The 26,647-nt window shown below is 37.7% G+C and overlaps 2 protein-coding genes across 8 annotated transcripts in view; one reads left to right on the forward strand and one right to left on the reverse strand.

The window, feature by feature from the left end:
- Positions 1 to 26,647, forward strand: part of TIMM9 (translocase of inner mitochondrial membrane 9) — a 906,959-nt gene that overhangs the window by 31,153 nt on the left and 849,159 nt on the right. The window lies entirely within an intron of this gene.
- ARID4A (AT-rich interaction domain 4A) overlaps positions 6,094 to 26,647 on the reverse strand; it is a 64,008-nt gene continuing 43,454 nt past the window's right edge. For 2 of the 3 annotated variants that reach the window (XM_082735056.1, XM_082735057.1), the window contains exons 18-24: positions 22,073 to 22,157; positions 21,053 to 21,254; positions 17,718 to 18,851; positions 16,661 to 16,765; positions 12,494 to 12,700; positions 11,735 to 11,881; positions 6,094 to 7,948 (exon numbers count right to left, since the gene is read on the reverse strand). In XM_082735056.1, the coding sequence (XP_082591182.1) occupies positions 7,845 to 7,948; positions 11,735 to 11,881; positions 12,494 to 12,700; positions 16,661 to 16,765; positions 17,718 to 18,851; positions 21,053 to 21,254; positions 22,073 to 22,157 (1,984 nt within the window). In that variant the 3' untranslated portion in view covers positions 6,094 to 7,844. The remainder of the gene's footprint in view (positions 7,949 to 11,734; positions 11,882 to 12,493; positions 12,701 to 16,660; positions 16,766 to 17,717; positions 18,852 to 21,052; positions 21,255 to 22,072; positions 22,158 to 26,647) is intronic. The other variant, XM_082735058.1, reaches the window with a different exon arrangement.

Consider the following 26,647-nt stretch of genomic DNA (forward strand, 5'->3'; position numbering starts at 1 on the left):
AGGGAGATCTTAAGATTTCTGGTCAAAAGAACCACAAAAAGGTCATGACATACCTCAGTGGGAAAAAGCAGAAATCTCTCACTGCTTTCACCAGGCTAAAAAAAAACACTGACCACACTAAACTTGAGTTCTAGTCTCTGTACTAGCTGACCACAGTGACCTCAGGTTTGCACATTCCCTATGCTTTTTTTGTTTTAGATATCTTGTTTTTTTTTTTAATGTTCAAACTACACACATTTAAAATGCACACTTTTATTAATTTATATTTAGTACAAACATGCACACAAAGACATACAAAACCATCACCACAGCCAAATTAACACAACCAGCGGTGCTTGGGTGGCTCGGTTGAGCGACTGCCTTCGGCTCAGGTTATGATCCTGGAGTTCTGGGATCGAGTCCTGCATCAGGCTCCCTGCTTGGCTGGAAGTCTGCTTCTCCAGCTGACCTCTCTCCTCTCGTGCTCTCTCTTTCTCATTCTCTCTCAAATAAATAAAATCTCAAAAAAAAAAAATTAACACATCCCAAACTGCCAGAAGTTTAGTTGGGTTCCTTTGAAATCTCTCACTCCTACCCCATCCCCTCATAGTCTTCACCAAATTTCCAGGAAACTACTCATTTGCTTTCTGTCACTATACATTGTGACATATTTCCTAGAACTTTATATAAATGGAATCATAAAGCGTGTGTACTTTTTCTTGCTTCTTTCTCTCAGCCTAATTATTTTGAAATTCATCTGTTTTGTTGCCTGGATGATCAGTTTGTTCTTCTCATTGATTCAATGGCTATGAAACAGCTTATCCATTCACCAGTTGATGGACATTCGGTTGTTTGAAGTTCTTGCTGCTGCTGTGTGTGGAACATGCTTTCATTTCTCTTGCCTAAGAATAAATGGGTGGAATGAGTGGGTCAAGTAAGTTTAACTTTTAAGAAATTGCCAAATTTTTCCCAAAGTAGTTATACCATTTTGTATTCTCACCAGTACAGTGTGAGAGTTTTAGTTCCTCCACATTCTCTCCAACACTTTCCTCGAGGACAATTTGACAATATCTATTGAGATTAAAAATACACATATACTTTGATCCAGTAATTCCACTTCTAGGAACTTAATCCTACAGGTATTCTCACACATGTGTGAAAGGACATATGCATAAGGCTATTACTTGCAGCATTATTTGCGATAAAAATTATAATTAACCAAAAGCCCATCATTATGGGGCTAGATAAACTGTAGTACATTCATGTAATAGAATACTATGTAGCTTCAAAAATAATCAGGAAGCATAGATGTTTTTGGAAGGATAACACTAACCCTAACTTTGGTTTTTTCTGGGAAGGGGAAAGTAAGGCACAGACGTGGGAGATTGTCATGTACTCTTGTGTCCTTGCTCTTTTGAACCATATGGATGTATTAGCCACTCAAAAAACAGAGTTGAGGGACGCCTGGGTGGCTCAGTTGGTTAAGCAGCTGCCTTTGGCTCAGGTCATGATCCCAGCGTCTTGGGATTGAGTCCCACATCGGGCTCCTAGCTCAGCCGGGAGCCTGCTTCTCCCTCTGCCTCTGCCTGCCACTCTGTCTGCCTGTGCTCACTCTCTCCCCCCCTCTCTCTCTGATAAATAAATAAAAATTAAAAAAAAAAAAACAGAGTTGAAACTTTTTAAATGTCTCTGAAATTAAAACAGTCATTAAAAGCAGAATTTTAGAATCTAAACCTTTCAACTTATAGGTAAGAAAACTTAGAAAGGACAGGTGCTTTGCCATGTTTAAATAGTTAGCTCTTATAAAATTAGTGCTTGTAAGTCTTATTAAGGAGAATCCCAGACCCGTAAGTTCTCCTTGTAGTCATTTAAAATGATGTCTTTGTTAAAAAAGCAACCGTTATTCTCAGGGAGCAGAAGCTTCTTAAGACAGCACTAATGTAATGAAACAAATACTGGACTTAAAAGGCAGAAGAAATGGGCTGGCATCCTAATTTTAATTCTGCTACTTATTATTCCCTTGACCATTTGGAACTGGTTTCCTCATGTGTCAAAAGAGCTGGGGTGCCTCGGTGGCTCATTCGGGTAAGCGACTACCTTCAGCTTAGGTCATGATCCCAGGTTCCTAGGATCAAGCCCTGCATCAGGTTCCTTGCTCACCAAGAAGCCTGCTTCTCCTCCTCCCTCTGCCTGCTGTTCCCTTGCTTGTGTGCACGCACCCTGTCAAATAAATAAACGGAATCTTAAACAAACAAACAAAACAAAAATAGCAATGCTTTTCTCATAGAGTGCGATAATATGCATGGACCGTGACTCACTGATAACAGTACTCCGTTCTATCAGTTATCTTCACCTTACTGTGCAATAGTTCATTAGCCATTTTTCCTTAATTGTAAAATATGTCAAATATGATAAATACTCGTGTTATCAAATCTTAGTATTTTGTTGTATTTACTTCACTTTTGCAGGAGGGAATAAATGCCCCTGTATACCCTCCCCTATTCCTTTCCCTGTTCTCCAGAGAAAGCCATTCCTGAATCTGGGTATTCATCATTCACACTCAGGTTTTTTATTTATGCCTACATAAACAAAACCAATGTATTGTTTTGCATCCTTCAATTTTGTGGAGATGTATATATTGTTTAGCAACTTGCTTTTCTCATTCATTTTTGAGATTTATTCGTGTTGATTTAGCTCTAGTCTATCTATTTTAACCTCTCTCTAGTACTGCAGTTAATTAGTTAGCCTTAATTTATTCATCCATTGTTCATGGGCATCTAAGATTTCTGGCCAATGCAAACCATGCTGTAAAGAACAGTCTAGGGCAGATCTCCCTGAGCATATATAGATTTTCTCTAGGATTTATGGAACTATTGGGTCAAAGGGGGTATTCCCCTTCATCTTTACTAGGTGATGTCAAATCCAAATAGACTTATTAATTTATGTGCATGCAGTACATGGGAGTTCCCATTTCTTTGCATACTTTCTAATGCATTAAGGAAATGCAAATTAAAAGCACAATGAAATACCACCATACACCTATTAGAATGGTTTAAAAAAAAGCCCAACTTAACATACCTAGTGCTGACAAGGACGTAGTGCAGCTTCATTCTTGTGTATCACTGCTAGGAACGCAAAATCGTATGGTATACAATCCAGCAACCTTCCTCCTAGGTGTTAACCCAAGGGAAATGAAATCATAGGTATACACGAAAGCCTTTATGTGTATGGTTACAGTGGCTTTACCCATAATTATTAAATGCCTTAGAACGTTTTTAATTTCAAGGGAATTAGATTTAGTTTAGATTTTTGAGAGCAGGTTTGGATAGGGATCCAAGAGAATTTAAGAGAGCAGTTACCACTTGGTGGGGAAAGTGCCCCATCAAAGGGAAAACCACCAGTGAAGTCTGAGTGCATTCACAACTGTTTTGTCAAAGCTGAGTTATTATAGGGCCAGTCCTGGACTGCATCAAGGAAATGGTTAATTCTAAAAATCACTATGGACTGCCCAGGCACATTCATCCTTAGAAACCAGGAGAAACTTCAGCAGTTTCTTATCCTCCATAAAAGGTTTGGGGACCGGAAAAAGCTTGTCTGGAGGATAATAAATATGTCTTGGAATATAGTGGGAAAGAAACAAGGATTTGCAGGTAAAGTACAGGATGCCTAGTTAAATTTCAACTTCATAATTGATGATTAATAATTCATAAAGCATAATTTTTATGCAGGACATACTTATAATAGAAAGTTATCTGTCTGAAATTCAAATTTAGCTGCATGTCCTGCATTTTTATTTGCTAAATCTGGCAACTTAAAGTGGCAAGTCTTGAATCAGACTGTCTTGTTTAATGTAACTTAGCTTTGAGAAGAAATCCAGTTACTTGTACAGAATAATCATTTATTATATTTACATGGAAGTTTTAAGTTTTTCACAACACAACTTTTCAAAATGAATTTTAGTGATACAGATTACAAAATGGAAGATAGCTTCATAATTAAGTTAACTGTAAACTCTAAAATTATAAATACTAGTTTTTAAAAAGATATGAGTCTAATATGAATATATGAAAAGGTTTTTTGTGCTTAAGAAGAAAAACATTTGGTTTTGTAATAAAACGTAAATAACTAAAAAAAAAATTGCTACTGAGCATATATTAGAAATTCTCCATTAGCTCAGACTCCTTCTTAAGAGCCCCTCAATCTTCACTAATGATGAATGCCATCACATACAGTAGTTTTCCTGCAACAGGATAAAAAAATCTGTGTATAACCACATAGAGTAATGGAAGAGGGAGGAAGAAATGAGGAGGGAAAAAACAGTTTACAAATACTCTGGGTTGGGGATTAGACAGTTTAACAGGTCTACTTTGCACTTCTCAAATGGTATTTTACCATTATCACCTTGTGAAAAGAACCACAAAGACAATTTATAAATGTCTGACTTGTACATAAGAATCACTGGTAAAAGCAAGAAACAATAGCAATTCAAAAGTAAATTTTCTCAACTTAAACATAGTTTTTGACCATCTTACTGTGTATTATTAGGTGCTGGATCAGGCACTTTGTGGGATACAAGTATGACTAAGTACATAAGGAACTAACATCTAGTAGGGTGGAAAGACACATGCCTAAGTAAACATAATACAAGGTAAGTTGTCATGTAAGATGATAGATTGAAAATGCTATGAGAGCATAAAGGAAGGAGGTGGTGGTGGTTAAGTCAGCAAAAGCTTCATAGAAAGTCACTCCAGAAATGGCTCTGGACAAGAAGGGATAGAGTGATGGGGGAAACAAGAGGAACAAGAGGCAGAGGTGGGCAGGTGCAGTGTTTGGGTTTAAAGAAGCAAAATTGCTTTGAATGCATGATTTGGAAAGAATTATTTCCAAAATGAATGGCTCTGCATGACCTGGCTCCTGTGTCTCCTACCTCAAGTCAGTTCCTGCCTTGACTCATTCCCTTCCAGCCCCATGCGCCTGGAGTGCTTTCTTCTCCGCATCTCTCCTTCCATTTGCGTCGCCAACTCATTATCCTCATGGGGCTCAGTTTTACTGTTGCTTTCTCTGCAAAGCCTTCCTTGACCACCCTTGTCTTCCAAGCTGGGCTCCTATATGTATTTCATGGCACCTGTGTATAACCTACCTCATTAGATTATACATTGCTTAAAGACAGGGACCCTTTCCTGTCTTGTTCACTGTTGTAACTTCTGAGCCTTAGCATAGGGCCTGGCACTTAGCAGATAACCAATAAATTGTTGATGAATGACTTCTGGTAATAGTTTTTTAATGTGTGGTTGAATATATAGCTTTCAGTGCTTTCACAGTGTTAACAGTTATGTCAAATTATAGGGTTTAGAAGAAAGGTAGATTTTAGGACTTAATAAGATACATAAATTAATAGTTTAACCCGTATGGATTTCCATAATTTAAAGCAATTTCATGGAAGACATTGTATGTATATGCTAAGTACAAATATGTTTCTTAGTGAAGGACGGGAAAACTAGAAACACAACAAACCATAAAAGCACACAATGGAATAGTGAAACAGTCTCCATAATCTTTAAGAATTTAACCTTATAGATAGCACCTTCTACTTCAGATGTTAAAGAATGTCTTTACACTTTTACTTTTTTAATCACATGCAAGCACTATCCAAAATTTAGCTAAACTCAAAATATGCCTAATATCTGAATTTAATACTTAGTATGCACTTATTTCATAATCCTCTCCAGCTCCAAAATAAAAGGATTCTAACAGTGTCCACATACCCATTGAATGAATATATAATTTTGTTCTCTGGAGCAAGGCCCCAATACTTCATTACCAGATTTATACTGATTAAAAGGGATAGTATTCAAGTTGATAACTAGTTCTCTCATTCACTGAATTGCTTCTGAAGGAAATCATTAAAATCTCTAACGTATGAATCTGAGGTTGCCTCCTAGTTCCAAGTGGATTTGAATGACATGACATTTTTCACTTTTATAATTAAGTGCTAGAAATATTTTATTATAAAGACTGATGAATATATCGAATATGCTCTGTTTTGCAAAGTCTGATTTTCCAACTGTTCAATTACTGGCACTTGGGAAAAAAAACAATCACTTAAATGAAAACTAAAAATATAAAGCCTATGTTTAAAACATGGCCTTTATTAATACTGCCCACTGAGCTCCATTTTTATTTTACATTGAAATACTTCTGCTTTGCAAAGAAAAGACAAAAAAGTGCATTTTACAAGAGTACTTTTTTCTTTTTAATTCTCTGCGAAAATGGAAGGAATCTGAATCACAAGTTCACAATGTGGTAAAATGAAATTAAGAAACAATGATTTCGGTAATGCTATGCCATCACTAGTGTTTGGCTCTGACTTTGTTCTTGTAAATCAGATCCTGATATACAGTCTAGAGCATCTAGGTTATTACTCTACAGCATATTAAACACAGAAAAGGAGGTTTAAAAAAAACCCCTTTCAATGTACAAACATGAATTTAAAAACTGATTTTAAAAAATCACCTTTTTACATAATGTATATGGCAAAAATGCTTTAAATACATGATTTTGGAATTATTTACAAAATGTATCAGTCTGTGGAACAATTCACAGACAAAGCATACATAGTTGCTTTACTTAGTTGTTGCATCTCAACTTTGGGAGATAGAAATTTATTCGGCAGTATAGCAAACATAAAAACTATGACAAAGTATCTTAAGGGCAACCAAAAATTTGATCCTCAAAACAGTTTAAACACTAGGACTGCCAAAGTTTCTAAACGAGGACATACTTTAATGATCCAGATGCCCATTTATAGTTCTATACTGTTTGAAGGAATGAGACAGACTCCCTTTAATACAGGCAAAGCTACTGGATGCAACCTCCTGTAAAAGGGACAGCTGAGAGCTATTGTCATCCAAAGAGTGAATTAACCTAGAATTTTCTTTTTTTCAATTTTATTAATATTTTAAAAAATACATAAAAATACAACATCCAATGTCTGAATAAATATATTTAACAAGTTGCAAGATAATACCTTATTTTACACAAAATTTTCAGCTTTAGAAATCTTGTTAAATAACTTCATTGTTGTTATATATTTCATTTTTGTCTTTTTGTAACAAAATAAAAACTCTGAAATTACATAGAAAAAAGACAAAATATTTTTGTCAAGGGATAAGATAGTCCACTGAAAACTTATTCACAATTCCACTGTAAACATTAATAAACATTAAAATATTTGCATAATTGTGTGCTCAAAAATCCTATAAAAAGTGGAAGACTTATTACAACTGTAGTTTTCAGTCAACTACACTTCCTTTCACAATTTATTTTGTCCCATTTACACCTTTAAACCTGGGCACACTGCTGAACATATACTTTGGCAGTTCTAAATAGCAAGTGCTTCCACAAAAATAAAAAAACAAGTAAAAAAAAAACAACATAAACCCCCTACTCACCAAGTGTTCAAATACATCTCAGTGAAAGTGCAGCAGTCACTACTCAGCTGGATAATATTTTGATGTTTATCATGTGCACTTGCTCGTCTATGATTTCTATAACATTTGAAAGCTTTATTATACAAATTGAATTTGCTAAGTGCCCTTTTTCTATCTTCACGAAAAATGAAAAAAAGTTAAAGAGGAAAAATTATGACAAATATGGCAGGCTGCCTAACCTTCAATTATTAATCAGCTTATTTTTTGCAACAGAAAAAAAGAAAAAAGAGGGAATAGATACAATCCAGCTTGGAAAGGTATACAGGATATACTTAGCAATGTCAAACCAGTTGAGTGCTTTCTGTGGTTGTATTTCAGGATTTTGGGATTTATGTCCATGGCAGCAAACTGCTGGGAAGGCAGAGAAAACGTTCATCACCTGCATTCTACAGCCAGTACATTTTGTGGGGGAGATGAGGATGAGGGGCTCATTCCAGTGTCTGACGAAGCCGATGACATGGAGGCTCCTGCATGAGACACTGTGGAATCAAAATAACTACATCAGACCTCTTAGACTATCACATAAAGATACCCAGCCACTGCAAGTCAGAAGTAAATTTCTTAGCATTCATTTCAATTACAGTCCTCTTAAATGGTGCCAACATTTGGAATAACAAAACTGTCAGCAAAAACTGTTTGGGACAAGTGAGTGGAATCACTCTCTGGTCAAATAACTCAGTCCAAAAAAGGCATCTTAAAATGTAAAGATAAAAGGGATAATAAACTCTTAAACCCTAACTTGAAAGACAGCTGGAAGGAACTCACCTTGCCTTAAAACCGAAACAAGGTCAACCAGGGTTAAATTCTCACTGTAGCAAGTTCGTCCTTTGTCTCTGGGCTCTCAGACCATAAGAGAATTCACTCATCCCAGAGAATCTCCTCTAAGCAGCTAACCACTGGCTTCCTACCCTCACCCTGCCCCAGCAGACCTAATGCACACAGCATCCCTTAAGCAACAGCACTTATCCAGGTCAGGTTTCAGAATCCTGATGGTGTCAGGATCAGGATGGAAGTGTGAGTGTGTGATTGGAAAAATGTCCTCACAGGGCACTTGCCTGGCTCAGTCAGGAGGAGGGTGTGTGACTCTTGATATCGGGGTTGTGAGTTCAAGCTCCATAATAAGTGTAGAGATTATATAAAAAAAAAAAAAAAACCTTAAAAAAAACAAAAACTAACAACAGGAAAAAAATCCTCATATGACTTTAACAGAACTCTCCAGGAGGACATAACACAGATTAAGGATCACTACTCTATGCATCTGGTAATTAGCCTTTTTTGGGGTGTTTTTTTTTTTTTCTTTGCAAAGCTCCCATCTCCTGCCAAACTTTGCATACTTGTTCCTATTTAATTTTTAATTTTTAAGTATGTCTCTCTCAGTGTGTACATGTACTATCAATGTGACATGTAACTCATTACCACGAATTCTAATATTCCAGAAATCACTCAGGATCTCACTTTAATAACTCACTTTGCACTACAAAAAATTAAGAAAAAAAAAAATAAAACAAAACGGGAAGATTGTAATAAAAGAATCTTTCTAGTTGTCTGAAACTCTTATCAACTTTAGGAAACTTAAAGCATTTCAGGGTGCTCTGAAGAAATTTCAACTTGCTCATTTGCTCTTCTTAAAAGTTTTAAAAGTTCTGTAAAGACATCTTCTTACTGGGCGCTTGGGTGGCTCAGTGGGTTAAGCCGCTACCTTCGGCTCAGGTCATGATCTCAGGGTCCTTGGATCGAGTTCCGCACCAGGCTTTCTGCTCAGCAGGAAGCCTGCTTCCTCCTCTCTCTCTCTCTGCCTGCCTCTCTGCCTACTTGTGATCTCTCTCTGTCCAAAAAAAAAAAAAAAGACTGCTTCTTGCTATTTACAGTTGTTAAAGAAAAGGACAAACATGGAAAGCCTAATCTTTCATTTGCTCTTATTTCTAGGAATTAACACTCCTGGACTTGGACTAGAGTGATTCAAGATCACATATGATACAGGTAATTTTATCAGAAATTAGCTCCCAAACTCTCTGCCACAGGCAGACAACTCTTAATTTAAGCAACCCTATCACATAATTTACTTTTTTTTTTTTTTTTTTTTTTTTAAGAGACAGAACCTGGATCCCTCACCTCCTATCCATCCTCTTCTTGGAATACTTGGCTCTCTAGGCAGTGGTCACCCTATTGCTTTCATCACCTATCATTTCATCACTTTTCTTTACTGTTTTCCTAAGTGGGATTCCTTGTTTCCTGGATTCTATGTTGTCTTCTTAGCTTTCTAGTTTCTAGTTTGGCTTCTAAATTCTAGTGCACTGAGAAACCTGATGCTGTTCTAAGACCCATTTTTTAGGTATACCTTTATATGGTAAACCAAGGGGTTCTGAAATTTCACAGTGCTTTGGGTGTGATTTTTCTCCCCCCATTCTTTACAGATGTTACAGTTGAGTCCTTTCATCTTTTAATTCATATCCTTTGTTTCTGGAAGTTCTTCTTATAATACTTCTCTGATGACAACTTCCTCCTGTGTTTGTTCAGTACTCTTTTTCTGGAAAGCCTGTGATTCAGAAGTTGGATCTCTTGACCAGATCCTATACTTCTCTTAGTTCTTTTCTCCTATTGTCTTTTTGACCATGTACTGCGATTTTTTTAGCTTTGTTATCTATCTCTTCTATTACATTTTTTTAAATGCCTTCTTGGTCTCTGAATTGTATTAATAGTATAATATTTGGGGGGCGCCTGGGAGGCTCAGTGAGTCATGTGCCTTCGGCTCAGGTCCTACCTTTATGTCGAAGCTTTCTCATCTGGTCTTGGGGCTCCCATATTTAAGAGAGGGGCATTAAAAGCTAACTGGAAGCTGTGTGTTGAGTATGCAGAGCTTTTCAGTGATGGGCAGTGCATATGTAGTGATTGGCAAGGATCTTGCTTTTTGGTTTAGGAACCTCTAAATTTGGTCTCTTTGTTAGTTCCGCTTGGGTTGACCAGCTTCTCCAGAAGAATCCTTCAGTCTCCTCCGAAGAATGAACATAAACTTAGTTGCCAGATTTCAGGAAGCCAAGAGTTAAGAGTTTCCGTTGGAAAAGGGACAGGGGTTTCATCATTCACTACTGCAGACTTTTGCTTAGGCTTATTATTTCTGCTTTTGCACTCTCACCTTCAGCTATGGCTGGTGTCCCTGAGTCTACAGTTACAGTTACTGATTGTCTACACAATCAGTTAATTTTTCTGTTTTCTGCTAGAGCTGCAGAAGGTAGTTTGGATAACAGGATGCGACAAAAGGATGCAATTTCTCCTTCCATTTTCAACCAACCTCCATTTTTAGCCTCACCTATATCCCTGCTTGCAGAGCTGGAGTGATGTGGTATGGACTGGATTGCTCTTTGTTTTGCCCCACTGCAAGGATAAACAAGCTTAGGTTTTAGCAGTCCATCTGCTTTTTATCTTCCAAGAGAGAAACTGTTGACATTTCTAGGTCTGCTGTGGTCCGCTATTCCCATTATCTTGTTTTTGTGGGTACAGGGCTTTTCATTTTTTTTACTGCTCTTTTAGTGGGGCTTGCAGACGGGGTAGATGTGTGTAAATCTATCTATGTGTAATGAGTCAGTCCTACAGAGTTTTAAGGTCTAATTCAGACACTACTCTCTCTCCATAATTAATCCAAAGTGATCGCTCCTTTCACCAACTCCCGTATTTGGTGATTTCACTCTTGATGCCCTCATCACACACCCTTTCTGCTAGAAGTTAAGATCTTTGAAATCAAAGTCTGTATCTCATTCATCTCTGTGCTTTCACCACCTCGAAGAGAAACTGGCACATAGTGTGAACACATTAATGTTGAGCTGAACAATTTCAACTTCTGTTGACTTCCTTCCTTAGGAAATAATTTATGATCGTAAAAAGATCATCTCTTTGAGGATAACCCACATGCCCACTAATTTTGGTGAACCTCATAATAACAAATATATTAACTAGTAAGAGGTAGCCATAAGTATTTGTTGAGCAAAGAGTGAATTTCAGAGGGAGTAACTAACTCTTCTTGGGAACCCACCACATTTAATAAAATCACACATTTTGTAAAATAGTTCACAGTCCTTTTCAATAGTCTCATCCTGATTAATTCAGCTGTTGATGCACTCATTTCAATAATATCACAAAGAAGATAGAACTAGGATCTAAAAACAACAATTAATAAATGTGTACTATATCCAAAGAGTAACTAAGGTAAATCTTCTAAAATGACAGCATATGTTTGAAAAACAAGGGAAGAAAAACTCTAATCAAATTACCTTCTCTGTCTTTCTTTTTTAATCTTTTCCTCCTCCTGTCTATGGTTGCAACTTCAGATTTCAAAGACATGTAATATTTTCTGATTTCTTGTAATTTTTCTTGGAGAAAAGAGATTCGCTCTGTACTGTTCATATTATCTAATTCATCTAAAAGGAGAAAAAAGGTTAATTTGGATTTTAAAATAATTATCTGAAGAAAGAAGATGGCAGTTCTATCAAAACTCAACCTCTAAATCATCAAAAGCTTGAGTTTATTAAAACTTTCCATATTAACTAAATAAGGCTCTGTAAGCAGGGATGAAAGTAATTAAATCCATGAATAAGGTTTCTGTATAAATCCCAAATTTTCTATACCAAATATGTATTACTTAATGATGTATTACTTAAATAATCAGATAAACACAAGAAAACATCAATACACAGCAACCCTGATCTGTAATTGTAGTTATTCATCCAAGTAGTTTCTTGGTATCAATGATTTTTTCATTCATTGGTTATTTTCAGTTGTCAATAATAGGGTATTTCAGTTTCATTGATTATACAAACACACATCTTATTTCGTTACTGGAGATCTTTCTCTAATATTTATCAGATTATTATGAAAAGGCATTGATTTATGTTTAAGATGATAAGTGGTGATTACTGATAAAACAATATTTGGAAACCTACATAAATGGATCTGGTAGTCACTGTTATTTTGCCATTTTAAGGTAAATATCACTTTTACAAAATACATTCAGGTTTTCTAAAGCTTCTTACTGAGTTGAAAGCTCCATTTATATGTTCTAGGGGATGAATTCGGGTGTTTTTCCCTGTGTTTATCCTTTTCTCCATCTTTGATGTGAGGGGAAATTCTTGCAGGAGATCGTGCAAGCTTCTGTGGCTTAGACACACTAAGATGCTTTACTGGTGTACATTTACTTGAATTGTCCAGGACAGGAAGATCTTCACTATCACTACTTTGTCCTAGAATAAGAAAAAATGGATTCAGAGATTATAAATGAAAAAAATATCAAATATCAAAATGCAGCAGACCCAGCAATTATACTGGGTCTGTATCCTACAGAAATAAGTGTACAAATGTACAAATTTCTTAAAGTAAAGAAATGGAAATCTAAATGCCAACCAATGGGAAAAAAGTTAAAAATTATATACACTTGATTTTTGAACAACGTTGGGGTTAGGGGCACTGACTCCTCATGCACTCAAAAATCTGCATTTACTTCTGACTCCCCAAAAACTTAATTGCTAATAAGCCTACTGCTGATCGCAAGCCTGATACCATAAATTGATTAGCACTGAATGTATAAGTTATATACAACATTATACAGTATATTCTAACAATAAAGTAAGCTACAGAAAGAAAATGTTAGAAAACCATAAGGAACAGGAAATACATTAACAGAACTCTAAAAAATCTGTGTAAGTGTATCTGCACAATTTAAACCCCTGTTGTTCAAAGGCCAAGTATACTATTGAGTACTTCAAAGTTAAAAAGAATGAGCTAAAGTTTATAAGAACAAAAATGGCAAAATATCCAATATATAGTTAAATAAAAAAGCAAAGTTATAATATTTACAGTATTGTCCCATTTATGTTTAAAACAAGACATAAAGCTACCCAAACTGCATAAATGAAAAAGCACAAAAAATACTTGATGTATACACTTCCTTTAACATACATATAATAAAATGTGATCAGATAACCATTTGCAACTCTGTCCCTCCTCACCAGATTTGTACTTAGATATGCTTTTGCTTTTCACTTCTTAACAAATTAGAATTCTCTCAGTTTTACTTTTTTTTTCCCCCAATCTCTCATAATACCCAACTTCCTCCCTACTCTCAAACGCCAATCTTGCCTTCTATTGAAAAAGCAAAGTTGAATGTTACGTACTCAATTTCCCAGCCTCTCCTCTACCTGCATCTGTCTTTATTAACTTTTGGGGAGGCTCAGAAAGAGGAGAATGCTTTTGAAGACTCATCTCTTCAGCTGTACTCTTAAAACCATCCACTCACAGCTCCTCTAAAATAGCCCAACATCAACTATCCCTCTTCTTTTATCTTCAGCTTCTTTTCCCAGTCTACCAACACGCGTACATCCTTCTGGCCCTGAGAGAGGGAGGGAACAGAAGGAGACCTTCCCCTTTTAGCTGGCACCTCTTTCCTTCTCTTTAAAGTTGAACTTCTTGAAAGAAATTCTTTGTTATCCTGATTTCCACATCTTCTAATCATATTCCCATGCTCTTGTTAGGGTCCCAACATTTATAATTCACCAAATTCATTGAATGTATTTTAATCATATTGCATATCCTATAGAATTCAAAACTTCTTTCTCATTCAAACCCACTAGCGTTTAGTGACCTGCATTTGTCTCTGATCAATGCCCATATAAAGACAGCCCAGACTGAATTATATTTTTGCTTCTTTTTCTTTTCATTTTACAACTCTCCCATGGCAATTTCATCATCTTGCAATCCTTCACATAATCATCTTCTAAAAACAGACTCTTCTAAGCTCTAGACCCCTACTTCCCTAATACTGGGTACCCCTAATTCAACATTCTCTAAATTACTTTTCCAACAACCTGCTGCTTCTCCTGTATTCCATACGGTCATCAGCAGGTCCCTCATATGTAACTAATAATAACTGAGTCCCAGTGATTCCATCTCTTAAATTCATTTCTTCTTGACAAATAAGAAGTCCTAAAAGTAAAACTGATGATTTCCTTTCTTTTTAAACTTTTAAACATTTTAGACAATCCTTAAACTTACAAAAAACTTGTAAGATCAGTTACCAAAAAATAATGTTTTTCTGACCCTTTAGAAGGTTAAGTTACTCAGCCATACTTGAGTAACTTCAGTGCTTCTTTCTTACAAATTTCAACATTCTTCTCGTATTAGTTATCTGCAAACTGGCCCCAAACTTAACAGTTTACAAACGGTTATCTCTGGGATATCTGGATATCCCAGATATCTCACAATATCTGGGATCTGGGAGAAGCCTGGCTGTATAGTCTGGCTTAGAGAATCCTGCAATGTTGCAGTCAAGCCTTTAGCTGAAGCTGTGGTCTCTGAAGACTTCACTGCAGCTGAAGACTATGTTTCCAAGATGTTTCACTCATGTGGCTTTTGGCAGGAGGCCTCAGCTCCTTGCTTGCTGTTGGCAGGATGTGCTCAGTTCACCATGTGGACCTCCCCATAGACTACTGTGTCCTCAGGACTTGGCAACTAACTTCCCTCAGACCAAGTGATCCAAGGGAGAGCAAGGAGGAATCTGCGGTGCCTTTTATGACCTAGTCTCTGAAGTCATATTCTACCACTTCATTTAGCCCACACTCAAGGGAATTAAGCTTTGTCTCTTGAAGGGGAGAATATCAACAGATTTGTAGGTACATTTTTAGAACCACCACACACTTAGAGAACCATAATACAACAATCAAAATCAGGAAATGAACACAAACGTATTATCACCTAATTCTCAGATCCTATACAAGCTTCTCTACTTGACCCAATCATGTCTTTTGTAGTAATGGGGTCCGGGCGAGAATCATATGCTGCTTTTAATTGTCATGTCTCATAAGCCTCCTTTAACTCTGGAACAGTTCCTCTTTCCTTGACTTTCATGACCTTTGCAACTTCTTAAATTACAGATCAGTTATTTTATAGAAGACCCTTCAGTTGGAATTTATTGGTGGTTCCTGATGATTATATTCAGGTTATGCCCCTTTGACAAGAGTGTCACAATGTGCTCCTGTGTTTCTGTTGCATCCTGTCAGGTAGTACGTAATTCCCATTAGTCCCATTACTGGTGGTGTTCACTTTGATCGTCTAACAAACCTATCTGCCAGGCACTATGACGTTATTAAGTTGCCCTGTCTAATTCCTGCTGACTCTCCATTCTCATTTCCCATCACTCCTCCTCTGAACTCTGTATCTGTATTGTCCAGCCACTAGCCACATGTGGCTCTAAGAACTTCAAATACGGTTCAAAAGTTTTCCTTTGAGGGGCGCCTGGGTGGCTCAGTGGGTTAAGCCGCTGCCTTCGGCTCGGGTCATGATCTCAGGGTCCTGGGATCGAGTCCCGCATCGGGCTCTCTGTCAGCGGGGAGCCTGCTTCCCTCTCTCTCTCTCTGCCTGCCTCTCTGACTACTTGTGATTTCTCTCTGTCAAATAAATAAATAAAATCTTTAAAAAAAAAAAAAAAAAAAGTTTTCCTTTGAAATAATCTTTTATCTTATATAAACTGTATGCTCCCTCCATAGGAAATGCATATACTGTAACCCAGAATTTTCTTTTCAGCCTTGTATGAAGGCATGTGTTGGAGATAAGACTTTGTCAAAATCAACCATGTTTATTTCTGCTATATTCCACAACTTAGTTTTATTCCACACAGAAGTCTTTCTCATGTATGCTATTCATACTGATTTACTTTCTTGTTTATTTCTGTAAGAATCTTACTATCTTCTTGTTTTTCATGATACTATTTAGAAATCAGCTTTTCTAGATTCAAGTAAACCATTCCATTCAAAAGACCTTTCCTATTATTCAAGATTCTCAAATACGTTCATCAGTATTAAACCACTTTACATAAATACAAATGAAATGAACATAAAAAAAGAATCAGCTATCCCAGCTCCAAATAAAACTGGCAAGCCCCTTCAGATTAAAAACCAGTGGAAAAACTGCTATTTCCAGAACATAATAAACCAAACATTTAAAAAAAATTTTTTTTTTAATTAAGTAAATTCCACCCCCAACATGGGGCTTGAACTCACAACTCTGAGATGAAGAGTCACATACCCTACCAAGTAAGCCAGCCAGATGCCCTGAAACCAAATTTATTTTTAAATTGACACAAATGATCGAACCAACAAAATGCTGAAAATATTAACACTGTGCTAAAGCCAGCATTGGAAAGCACCAACCTGTTCCATTCTTTTCACTTTTGGCTACAGCACTTGTTCGCTTTGGGGTACGCTTTTGCTTTTTTGCCAATAATCCGCTATTTCCATCACTTGGCCTTTTCTGACCTGAAATTAGGGGGAAGAGACAATTGAAAAAAAAAAAAAAAAATATATATATATATATATATATATTGGATACCATTAGTTTATTATAAAAGAGACATGGAAATTATTTACATGATTAAAGATTCCACAACTCAGTGGAATGAGCAGCTTCCCATGATGCCATTTCAATAATGATTTATTAAGTCTACGTGCTTTCTGAGAATGTCACCATCTCCAAATAAAAAATAATCCTTGTCACCTAGAACGACTTTGTGCCTCCATATTCTGGGAGAAGAATTTATCTCCAACTTTCACACTAACTGGATGAATCTCTCTACCCTTTCCTTTAGAGCCCGATCAACAACTATTATTATTATTTTTTTAAAGATTTTATTTATTTATTTGACAGACAGAGATTACAAGTAAGCAGAGAGGCAGGCAGAGAGAGAGGAGGAAGCAGGCTCCCTGCTGAGCAGAGAGCCCGATGTGGGGCTCGATCCCAGGACGCTGGGATCATGACCCGAGCCGAAGGCAGAGGCTTTAACCCACTGAGCCACCCAGGCGCCCCAACAACTATTATTATTGCTTGCAATACTTCTCCATCAGAGTTTTCTCGAAGCATAATGCCTCCTTTGGTTACAGTTTTAGCTACAACTCAGAGAGGGGAAGAAACTTTCTAAACACCTGTTCTGCCATGATTCCCACTACCCCAGTTCGTACTCCACTCTGGAGCCACGGCCAGGCAAGAGCAGCTGTAATTATTCATTTGTCTACTCCAAATAAATTTATATATATACATTTTTTTTTCTTTTTTTTTTTAAGGCAGGGTAAAGGAGAGGGGGAGGTAGAAAGGAAAGCACGAATAAGAGGGAGGGAGGGAGGGAACTTTACTGCTCAAGAGCTCCTAAAACTCTTAACTTACTAATTTGGGGGCTGATCATACAGGCTGATATTCTCCCTAGAAAGTCCTTACCCTTCTCTCTGTTTTCTCTTTCTTGAACAATTATACTACAGGTACCAGAGGCAACACTGGTTTCAAACCCATTCGCTGATTCCCTCTCGCAGAGACCTTCTTGGGATTCTTCAGCAATGCTATCAACTTCAATGGTTATGTCACTCTCACTTTTTATACTGCGAGACTCATCTTGACTGAGAGTAAGTGGTGAAGCTACTGAAAAGTTATGCTGTACTACAGGAGGAAGGGCAGGTGGGATAGAAACAAGAGAGTTAGACTCAGAGCTTTCAACTACTGCATCTTCAATACTGGTCTTATCCTTCTCATCCAAATCATCCAGGTCGACTTCATGGCAAACCAAAGTCTCAGGCCCAATCAGAGGCATTGCATCCTCTTCTTCTTTCCGTGGAGTATTTACAGTTTCTTCAGTGGGATTGTCAAATTTTTCACTAGTCAATTCTTGAATGCGTTGGTTTGACTCTGCAATTAATGATGGCATTCCTTCATTTTCTGTTTCAAAATGTTGCTCAAAATTTAAGTTTTTCATTCCCTCAGATGCAACACAGTCACTGGTCTTTTCTTGACATAAGCTGTTGGTCATTTCCATTCCATTCTCAATTCGTATTTTTTTCTCTGGTGATGATTGTCCCAGTATTTTCCGTTTCAACTTTTTTTCTTTTGCACATTGGTCAGTTTCATCTTCGGTAGTAGAAGAGAAGTTTTTACTGTCTAATGAAGAAAATTCTAGACTCTGAGTTTCTATATGAGGTTCACTTCCCGCTTCATCCTGGCTAAATGATGAAATCTTTATAATTTCTAAAGAAAGGTCTTTTGTCTTGCTTCGTCTTCCCTTTCCCTTAGGAGATTTTTCAGCCTCTTTCTTAACTTCTTCTATGTGTTCCACTTTACTTCCAAAAATCTGTACTATTTGTTCATTCTCTCCAACTTCTAACTTCAGTGTTTCTAACGGCTGCATTTGTATCCTTTCATTGTCTTTTAATATATGTGCAGCAATCTTTGGATTTTCTTCATCTACTTTATCATCATTTAAATTTTCATTTTTTTCTAGCTCTTTACCATCCGGAGAAAGATCTTCATTCATCAAATTCTTTTCTAAAAGGTCTTCTGTTTCACTATCCGATGAGAAAGAGTCTGCAAAAGGAAATTTTATATTACAAGGGTTTCTATCTTAATTACCAATGTAACTTTAGAATAAAAATTCTACTACCCAAACAAAACTCTTAATCATGTATCTCTGAGTACATCCCTGTAAAAATTTCTGGTCATACATTTATTTGTGCCTTAAATGCGGGTACTTCAAATTAAACTCCATGTAAAATATACAACACATTGAAAATATTACTATCTCAATTTTATAAAAGAACTATTTTGCATTTTTCACTAGTGTCACGTTTAGGCTATGTTAATCCTTAGAATAATCAAAGGACCGGGACACCTGAGTGGCTTAGTTGGTTGAGCATGCCACTCTTGGTTTTGGTTCAGATCATCATCTGGGGGTCATGAAACTGAGCCCCACATCGGGCTCAACACTCAGCAGGGATTCTGCTTAGGATTCTCTCTCTCCCTCTGCCCCTCACCCCTGTACTGACTCTCTAAAATAAATAAATAAATGTTAAATTAAAAAAAAAAAAAGAACAAGAAAAATCAAAGGACTAGTACTGAAATTATATTAAGTTAATACATTAAGTGGTTTGATTTGAGGTCTAATAGGTACTGATTAATAAATGTGATGGGCATTTTGTGTCCCTAGAAAGAATTATTTAACATAATTCTGAAAAGAGGAGATGTACAAAATGAGCCATTTGAATTCCCCAAAATTTAAATGTTCTTCTGATTAAAAGACATAAAAGTATGGGCAAGCAAACTTTTTTTTTTAAGATTTTATTTATTTATTAGAGAGAAAGAGATAGACAACACAGTGGGGGAGCAGCAGGCAGAGGAAGAAATAGGCTCCCTGCTGAGCAGAGAGCCCAACACAGGGCTGGATCCCAGGACCCTGGGATCATGACCTGAGCCAAAGGCAGACACTTAACTAACTGAACCACCCAGGTGCCCCTAGTCAAGCTACCTTCTTGCAAAAAAAAATCATTCTCATTAACTTAAAGAATTTTTTAAAATAATAAGGGCTGTAAGGAGCTATAAAACGTATTTATTTTATAGTAAATTATTTTTTAAAATAATAAATTAGGCCATAAGAAACTATAAAACATAAAAATTCTGCTCACATGGTGATCATATTGTAAACAAGTTCAAAAAGGCAAACCTAAATGTATTTTTTTAAGTGAAAAGGTATAAGGTTTTGTGATTTTATCATATTCAAAATTTAGAATCCATCTGTTCTCATCTTAAAAAATGAAGTTTCATCTAGGAGCTGAGCAAGACTAAGACTACTATGTATATAGTTTTGTAGTTTTTACACTGCACAAGAGCATGCTATTAAAGGACACCTTACACTTTGGGGGTATCTAGCATTTGTGTATTATGACCACTTCGCAGCAGATGGCAGTAAGGAGGTATGAGCATACCCTTCTCTATTTTACACACAAACACTATATGGACAAATGGCAATCTCGTAGTTCAGAATACCTTTTTTCTTGAAGGGAGGGAAAATTTCATATAAGACCACTATTTAACATTTTAATTTACATGGGAAAGCACACAAAGGAAGAAAAGTGGGGGTAAAGTTAAAAACAAAATAGAATATATTCACCTATACTCATCATAAAATGCCTATATTGCATTAGTTTATGCTTTTTGAAAACTTTGGTCTCAGCTTTGTTGAAATATCCTAGGTGAACAGCACGAGTTACGAGAAACACTGGTGCGCGTCTGAAAGACAGTGCAGCAGAGAGTAGGATGCATGACTTGTCAACCCATAATCTTTTAAAATAGAATATTCTGGGGCACTTGGGTGGCTTAGTCGTTAAGTGTCTTCCTTCGGCTCGGGTCATGATCCCAGAGCCCTGGGATCAAGCCCCGTGTCGGGCTCCCTGCTCAGCAGGAAGTCTGCTTCTCCCTCTCCCTCTCCCACTCCCCCTCCTTGTATTCCTTCTCTGTCTCTGTCAAATAAATAAATAAAATCTTAAAAAATAAAATAAAATTAGAATATTCCTACAATACTGTAGGAAAAGTATTCCCAAATTAAAATAAAACTACTAAATTTTAAATAAACATGATATACTAAAATAAAGATTTTCTTCAAGTCAAATTTTTTAGTGTAAATTATATGAGATTAAAAACTTAGATGATCTTCTATGAATCTCACACACAAGTGAAGTTTTATTGTTTATATTATTGATTTTTTTAAATCAATGATCCTCAAAATCGAGCACCTTCCATTCCATTTGACAGAGGTGAGCTGTCTGGCATATTGCTGCGAGCACTTCTGGTACCTGATTTTCCTTCACTGTTTGGAGTCTTAGATAAACCATACGGCATGTTCGATGAAAGTGTAGATTTTAAAGGAGGTCGTCCTCGTTTTGACTTCTGCCTCTCCTCATCCCTCTTTTCATCCTTTTCGCTGTCCTCTTTATTCTGGGTAACAACAACAAAATGTATGAAAAGGGCCAGTGCCTTAGAAAAAATAAACATTCTATTTCTCCAAGGAGGACCATAACTCAGAAAGGTTACATATTTTATATATCAACTCTTAATTTGTGCTTATAGAAACATTAAAAGCAAGTTGTTTTCTAACACAGTTTGTAATTTATATGAATATGATAGTCTACAGTTTGCAACACTGCAATTACATTTGTGAAAGCCAGAGTCCGTGCATAAGAGAGGTGCACAACCACTCAGCACCTTCACCGCCTCATTTCTTACTACTCCCTGAGCACCAGAAAGATATCCACATTAAACAGATAAAACACTAGGTGACTCTCTACAGGAAAGGCTGAAAATCGAGGGTGTGGTTGTGAGTACAACTAGCCAGTAGGTATGTGTTTTAAAATCTCGTATTAGCTTTCAAGACAGTGACTTAAAAAAATCCTAAAATCTGGCAGCCCTGAGTCTGCATCCCACAGGAGACTGGTGAATTCCACCCTCCCTTGGTGAGGAAAGTGTCCTCTTTTTTGTCACTATCAACCCTGCTTTACCCTTTTTTCCTGTATAGCCCCTACAGACATTTGAGTTTGAAGCCTATACCCTAAGGGATCCCTGGTTTTTATCTGTCCTGAAACAGTGTGATAATGTGTTTACATTTTTGTTCTTTTAGGTTCTTAGAAGAGAGAAAATCACAACTACCTTAAAAGAATCAAGAGGATTATCATAATGAGAAAACAAGATTTATAAAAAACAGTACAATATAAATAATACCTACATTTATCATAAAGGATATGACTCTATATACATACTTTCGCTTTTTTCTTCTGTTTTTTCTTTGGTCCACCTTTATCCAAAGGCCAGATTATCCTGTCAGCCTTCACCCATTCATCATACCTTAAAACAAAGAAAAAAATTCAAACTTTACAATACCTTATTTGAATGTATGCACCAAATAATACATCAGTGAGAAAACTAGAGAGTCTGGTTCTAGTGTTGGCAGAAACGTGGAGAGCACAGGGGCTGGCTTGCTTGTAACGTGTGCCAACTTGTGCTGGGTGCTTTGTTGACTTGCCACCAACTGTTGAAGGCAAGAGAATGTCTTAGGGTAAACAAGGTCAGAGGAAGAGCTAGGTGGGCAAACTCTACACAGACTCACAACTGAACTGCTCTTCTTTTCCACAACTGTATTTTTGTTTCCCACAGATCTGAGCTTAATGCAATACGCGTGTGCTATACTGCCACTCACTCTATTGACTGAATAATGCAAAGAGAAATCAGGTGAATTCCCATTTGTAATATGATCAGTTCCAGGCTTATTTATAAAATCCTTGTCAACTCTCTTTTCCTCTCAGAACTCTATAGCCTCCAGTATTTCTAGGGAAATTTTATTCTGAACTATGTCACCTCTAAAATTCTGGAAAAAAATTTTTTTAAAGATTTTATTTATTTATTTATTTGAGAGAGAGAGCATGAAGGGGGGAGATCAGAGGGAGAAGCAGACTTCCTGCTGAGCAGGGAGCCCAACTCAGGACTCAGTCTTGGGATTATGACCTGAGGCGAAGGCAGTCGCCCAACCAACTAAGCACCCAGCTGCCCTAAAACTGAAAATTTTTAGAGATATTTCATTTCCTTTATCCAAGTTTATCTGTTTAGCTCAAATTGAAAACTCATTTCCCCTATACCTTTTTCCAAAATATTAACATCACTTTTAAACTTCAACATGGTCCGGGACGCCTGGGTGGCTCAGTTGGTTAAGCAGCTGCCTTCGGCTCAGGTCATGATCCCAGCGTCCTGGGATCGAGTCCCACATCGGGCTCCTTGCTCCGCAGGGAGCCTGCTTCTCCCTCTGACTCTGCCTTCCACTCTGTCTGCCTGTGCTCGCTCTCACTCTCTCTCTCTTACAAATAAATAAATAAAATCTTTAAAAAAAATAAATAAATAAACTTCAACATGGTCCAAATTACTAATCAGGGGAAAATTAAACTTTGTAGAACTAAATACCAGTTTTTCCATTATGTAAACATATAGGTATTCATAGAGCTTGATCAATATCTAAAATCTGAACATTTAAGCAAAAAAATATTACAGGCAGTTCTTGTTTTGAACTGCACTGTATTAATGAAAAACATTCTCATGCTTTCTAACGCAGGTACCATGGTGCTGTGCAAAGTAAGGACATAGTTCCAATATCCACATTTTGGTAGACTCAGGACCATGAATATTCTACGGTTTGAATACTCTCTCTTCCTGGACTAACCCAATTATTTTCATTTTTCCAGGTATTCTTACCTCATTTAGAAATATTCACTCATTTGGACATTTACTGAGGGCCTACCAGCATCCCAGGCACTGTATGAGGAAATATGTAAAGAATAATAGAGAAGAGGAGGAAGGTCCTTCTTCTCTGCAACTTGCAGTATGGTGTGAAAGACAGACAGTAAAACCAAATATAGTCTGGTAAACGCAGTAAGAGGGCTATTTATGTGTCTGGTCCAGGGCTAACGAGGGAGTAAATGCCCAATTCCAAAATTCCACAGGACATATCAAACAAGCAAGAAGCACAGATCTAATCTAGAGCACATTGGGGCCGGGCCATACTGGCCTGATCACCACAGTATGTCATGTAGGTACTCCAGCATGAACAGTGCCAACCAAGGGTGATCCCAGAATTTCTCAACTACAGACCAGAACTTGCCTCACAGCTGCACATGCTACCGTGTTGCAGAAATCCAATGGATTCTCTAAGAACTACAGTGATTCTGTTTCAATAAGCAGAACAGAATGATACTAGCTTTTAAGAGTACAGAAGGACAATGAAGAACCACAGACCGTGTGAGTAGCTAGTTGAGAAGATAACCAACTAGGGAGAATATAAGCAGATAATAAAATGACTGTTAAGAAAAGTCATATAGTAAAACATTAAAAAGATAAGCGCAAGGATGATAGGTAGGGGACATTCTAGAAAGCAGAACAGAAGATAGACTCACATAGAGGGTAAGTAAGAGTAGATGGCAAGGAACTGAACAGAAGCAGAGGAAAAATGAAGGTTATCCTGTGCTACAACTGCAAGGGCAGTGACTCACGGCTGACAAAATGCCCCCCCTCGCCCCCGCTACCATTCAACAATACATGCATACAAAAGAACAATCTCAGAGGTGGACTAAAGAGTTTGCATAGAATTGCTGAATCATGTTGTGTGCCCGAAACTAGTATGTCATATGTCATTTTACATCAACTATAAACATTCAAGAGTAAACTTTTTTTTTAAAGATTTTATTTATTTGACAGATAGAGATCACAAGTAGGCAGAGAGGCAGGCAGAGAGAGGAGGAAGCAGGCTCCCTGCTGAGCAGAGACCCCGATGCGGGGCTCAATCCCAGGACCCTGGGACCATGACCTGAGCTGAAGGCAGAGGCTTTAACCCACTGAGCCACCCAGGCGCCCCAACATTTTTTTTTTTAAAGATTTTATTTATTTGTCAGAGCGGGAGAACACAAGCAGGCAGAGAAGCAGGCAGAGGCAGAGAGAGAAGCAGGCTCCCCGCTGAGCAAGGAGCCTGACGTGGGACCCGATCGCAGGACTCTGGGATCATAACTTGAGCCGAAGGCAGCATCTTAACCAACTGAGCCACCCAGGCGTCCCCATTTTTTTTTTTTAATTACAAAAGTTTCTGGGCACCTGGATGGCTCAGCCTGCTCAATGTCTGACTTTTGATTTTGGCTCAGGTCATGATCTCACAGTTGTGAGATCAAAGCCCACCCCCAACCAGGTTCCAAACTCAGAGGGAGTCTGCTTGAGATTCTCTCTCCCTCTGTCCTTCCCTCACTTGTGCTCTTGATCGCTCCCTAAAATAAGTCAATAAACTCTTCTAAAAAATTTACAAAGCTTGTTCCTAGTATTGGCAGAAGTGTGAAGGGCATAGGCTGTTTGAGAACTTTTTTTTCCCAAGATTTTTATGTATTTATTTATTTGACAGGCAGAGATCACAAGCAGGCGGGCGGGGGGGGGGGGGAAGCAGGCTCCCTGCTGAGCAGAGAGCCAGATGCGGGGCTCAATCCTATGACCCGAGATCATGACCTGAGCCAAAGGCAGAGGCTCAACCCACTGAGCCACCCAGGTGTCCCTGGTTTGAGAACTTTTAAAGTTTTATATGGTAATCATTAAACCCATACTCTTAAAATTATGCAAAATGAAAGAAACCTAACTTTCTCTCACTGAAGAAAACAGGGGCGCCTGGGTGGCTCAGTCACTTGAGCATATGCTATTGGCGCAGGTCATGATCCCAGGATCCTGGGATGGAGCTCCATGTTGGGCTCCCTGCTCAGTGGGGAGCCTGTTTCTCCCTCTCCCTCTCCCTCTTTCTCTGCCCCCCTCAAAAAGCCTTAAAAAAAGGTCAACATTTATTGAGCATTTACTACATGACATGCATTGTTTCAAACACTTTGTATATTAAAACAGGTGGTAAGCACTATTTCTCACATCTCTATAAAATATGTACTTCACTTTCCCCAATTTAGAGGTGAGAGAACTGACACATAACACACTTCCAATATGCAGGGAAACGTTGAAGCACATTGGCTCCAAGCAAAGACAGGGGAAGCAGAGATATTAAACACAAGACTTTCCAAAAGAGAAAGAAAAGTAGTCCCTGACATTCAGGAACTGGCCTAGTACTATCAGCCACACAGCTGACCTGGCACTCACAGTCAGGTCCTGTTATTCTCTTGTTGAACAACAATTTCACTGAACAGCAACATCAGACAAGCCTACTCCATGAGCATGATGGAACAAGACAAAAGCATGACTTCGTAATTGTTAGTATCTAACTACTGGGAAAAAAGGAACATTGTCCAAGCCACAAAAATGATCTTCATCCTTATCTTGAATGACTTGCTGCTTCTTTACCAATTACAACACTAACCTTGGTCTAGTCTTCTCTTCTTTTAGATAAGATTTATTAAGATAACCAGAATTATCACCACTTCCTGACCATGTCCAATCCAGAGCAAAGCCCACTCCCTAAACCCTCCCCAAATTACCTAACAAGCTCAAATCTGAGTCTTTTCTAATCTTTAAGATTTTGTTTATTTGAGAGAGGGAGAGTGCACAAAGGGTGGAGAGGCACAAGGAAAGGGAGAAGCAGACTCCTCGATGAGTGGGGAGCCTGACATGGGGCTTGATCCCAGGACCCTGGGATCACGACCTGAGCCACTCAGGTGCCTCATCTAATTAAATCAACCTATTTAGAATTATTACAATGCTTGATACAAACTTCATTTTGAATAAATGTAATTAACAAACCACCTGCACTGCTGAGAGCTTCAGGCCTGCCTCCCCGCCCATGTCCTGAAAGATTTCTCCACATAATCCTGGCCTACTGCTGT

The sequence above is a fragment of the Mustela nivalis genome (assembly GCF_964662115.1).
Source record: "Mustela nivalis genome assembly, chromosome: 6".
Classification (NCBI taxonomy): domain Eukaryota; kingdom Metazoa; phylum Chordata; class Mammalia; order Carnivora; family Mustelidae; genus Mustela; species Mustela nivalis.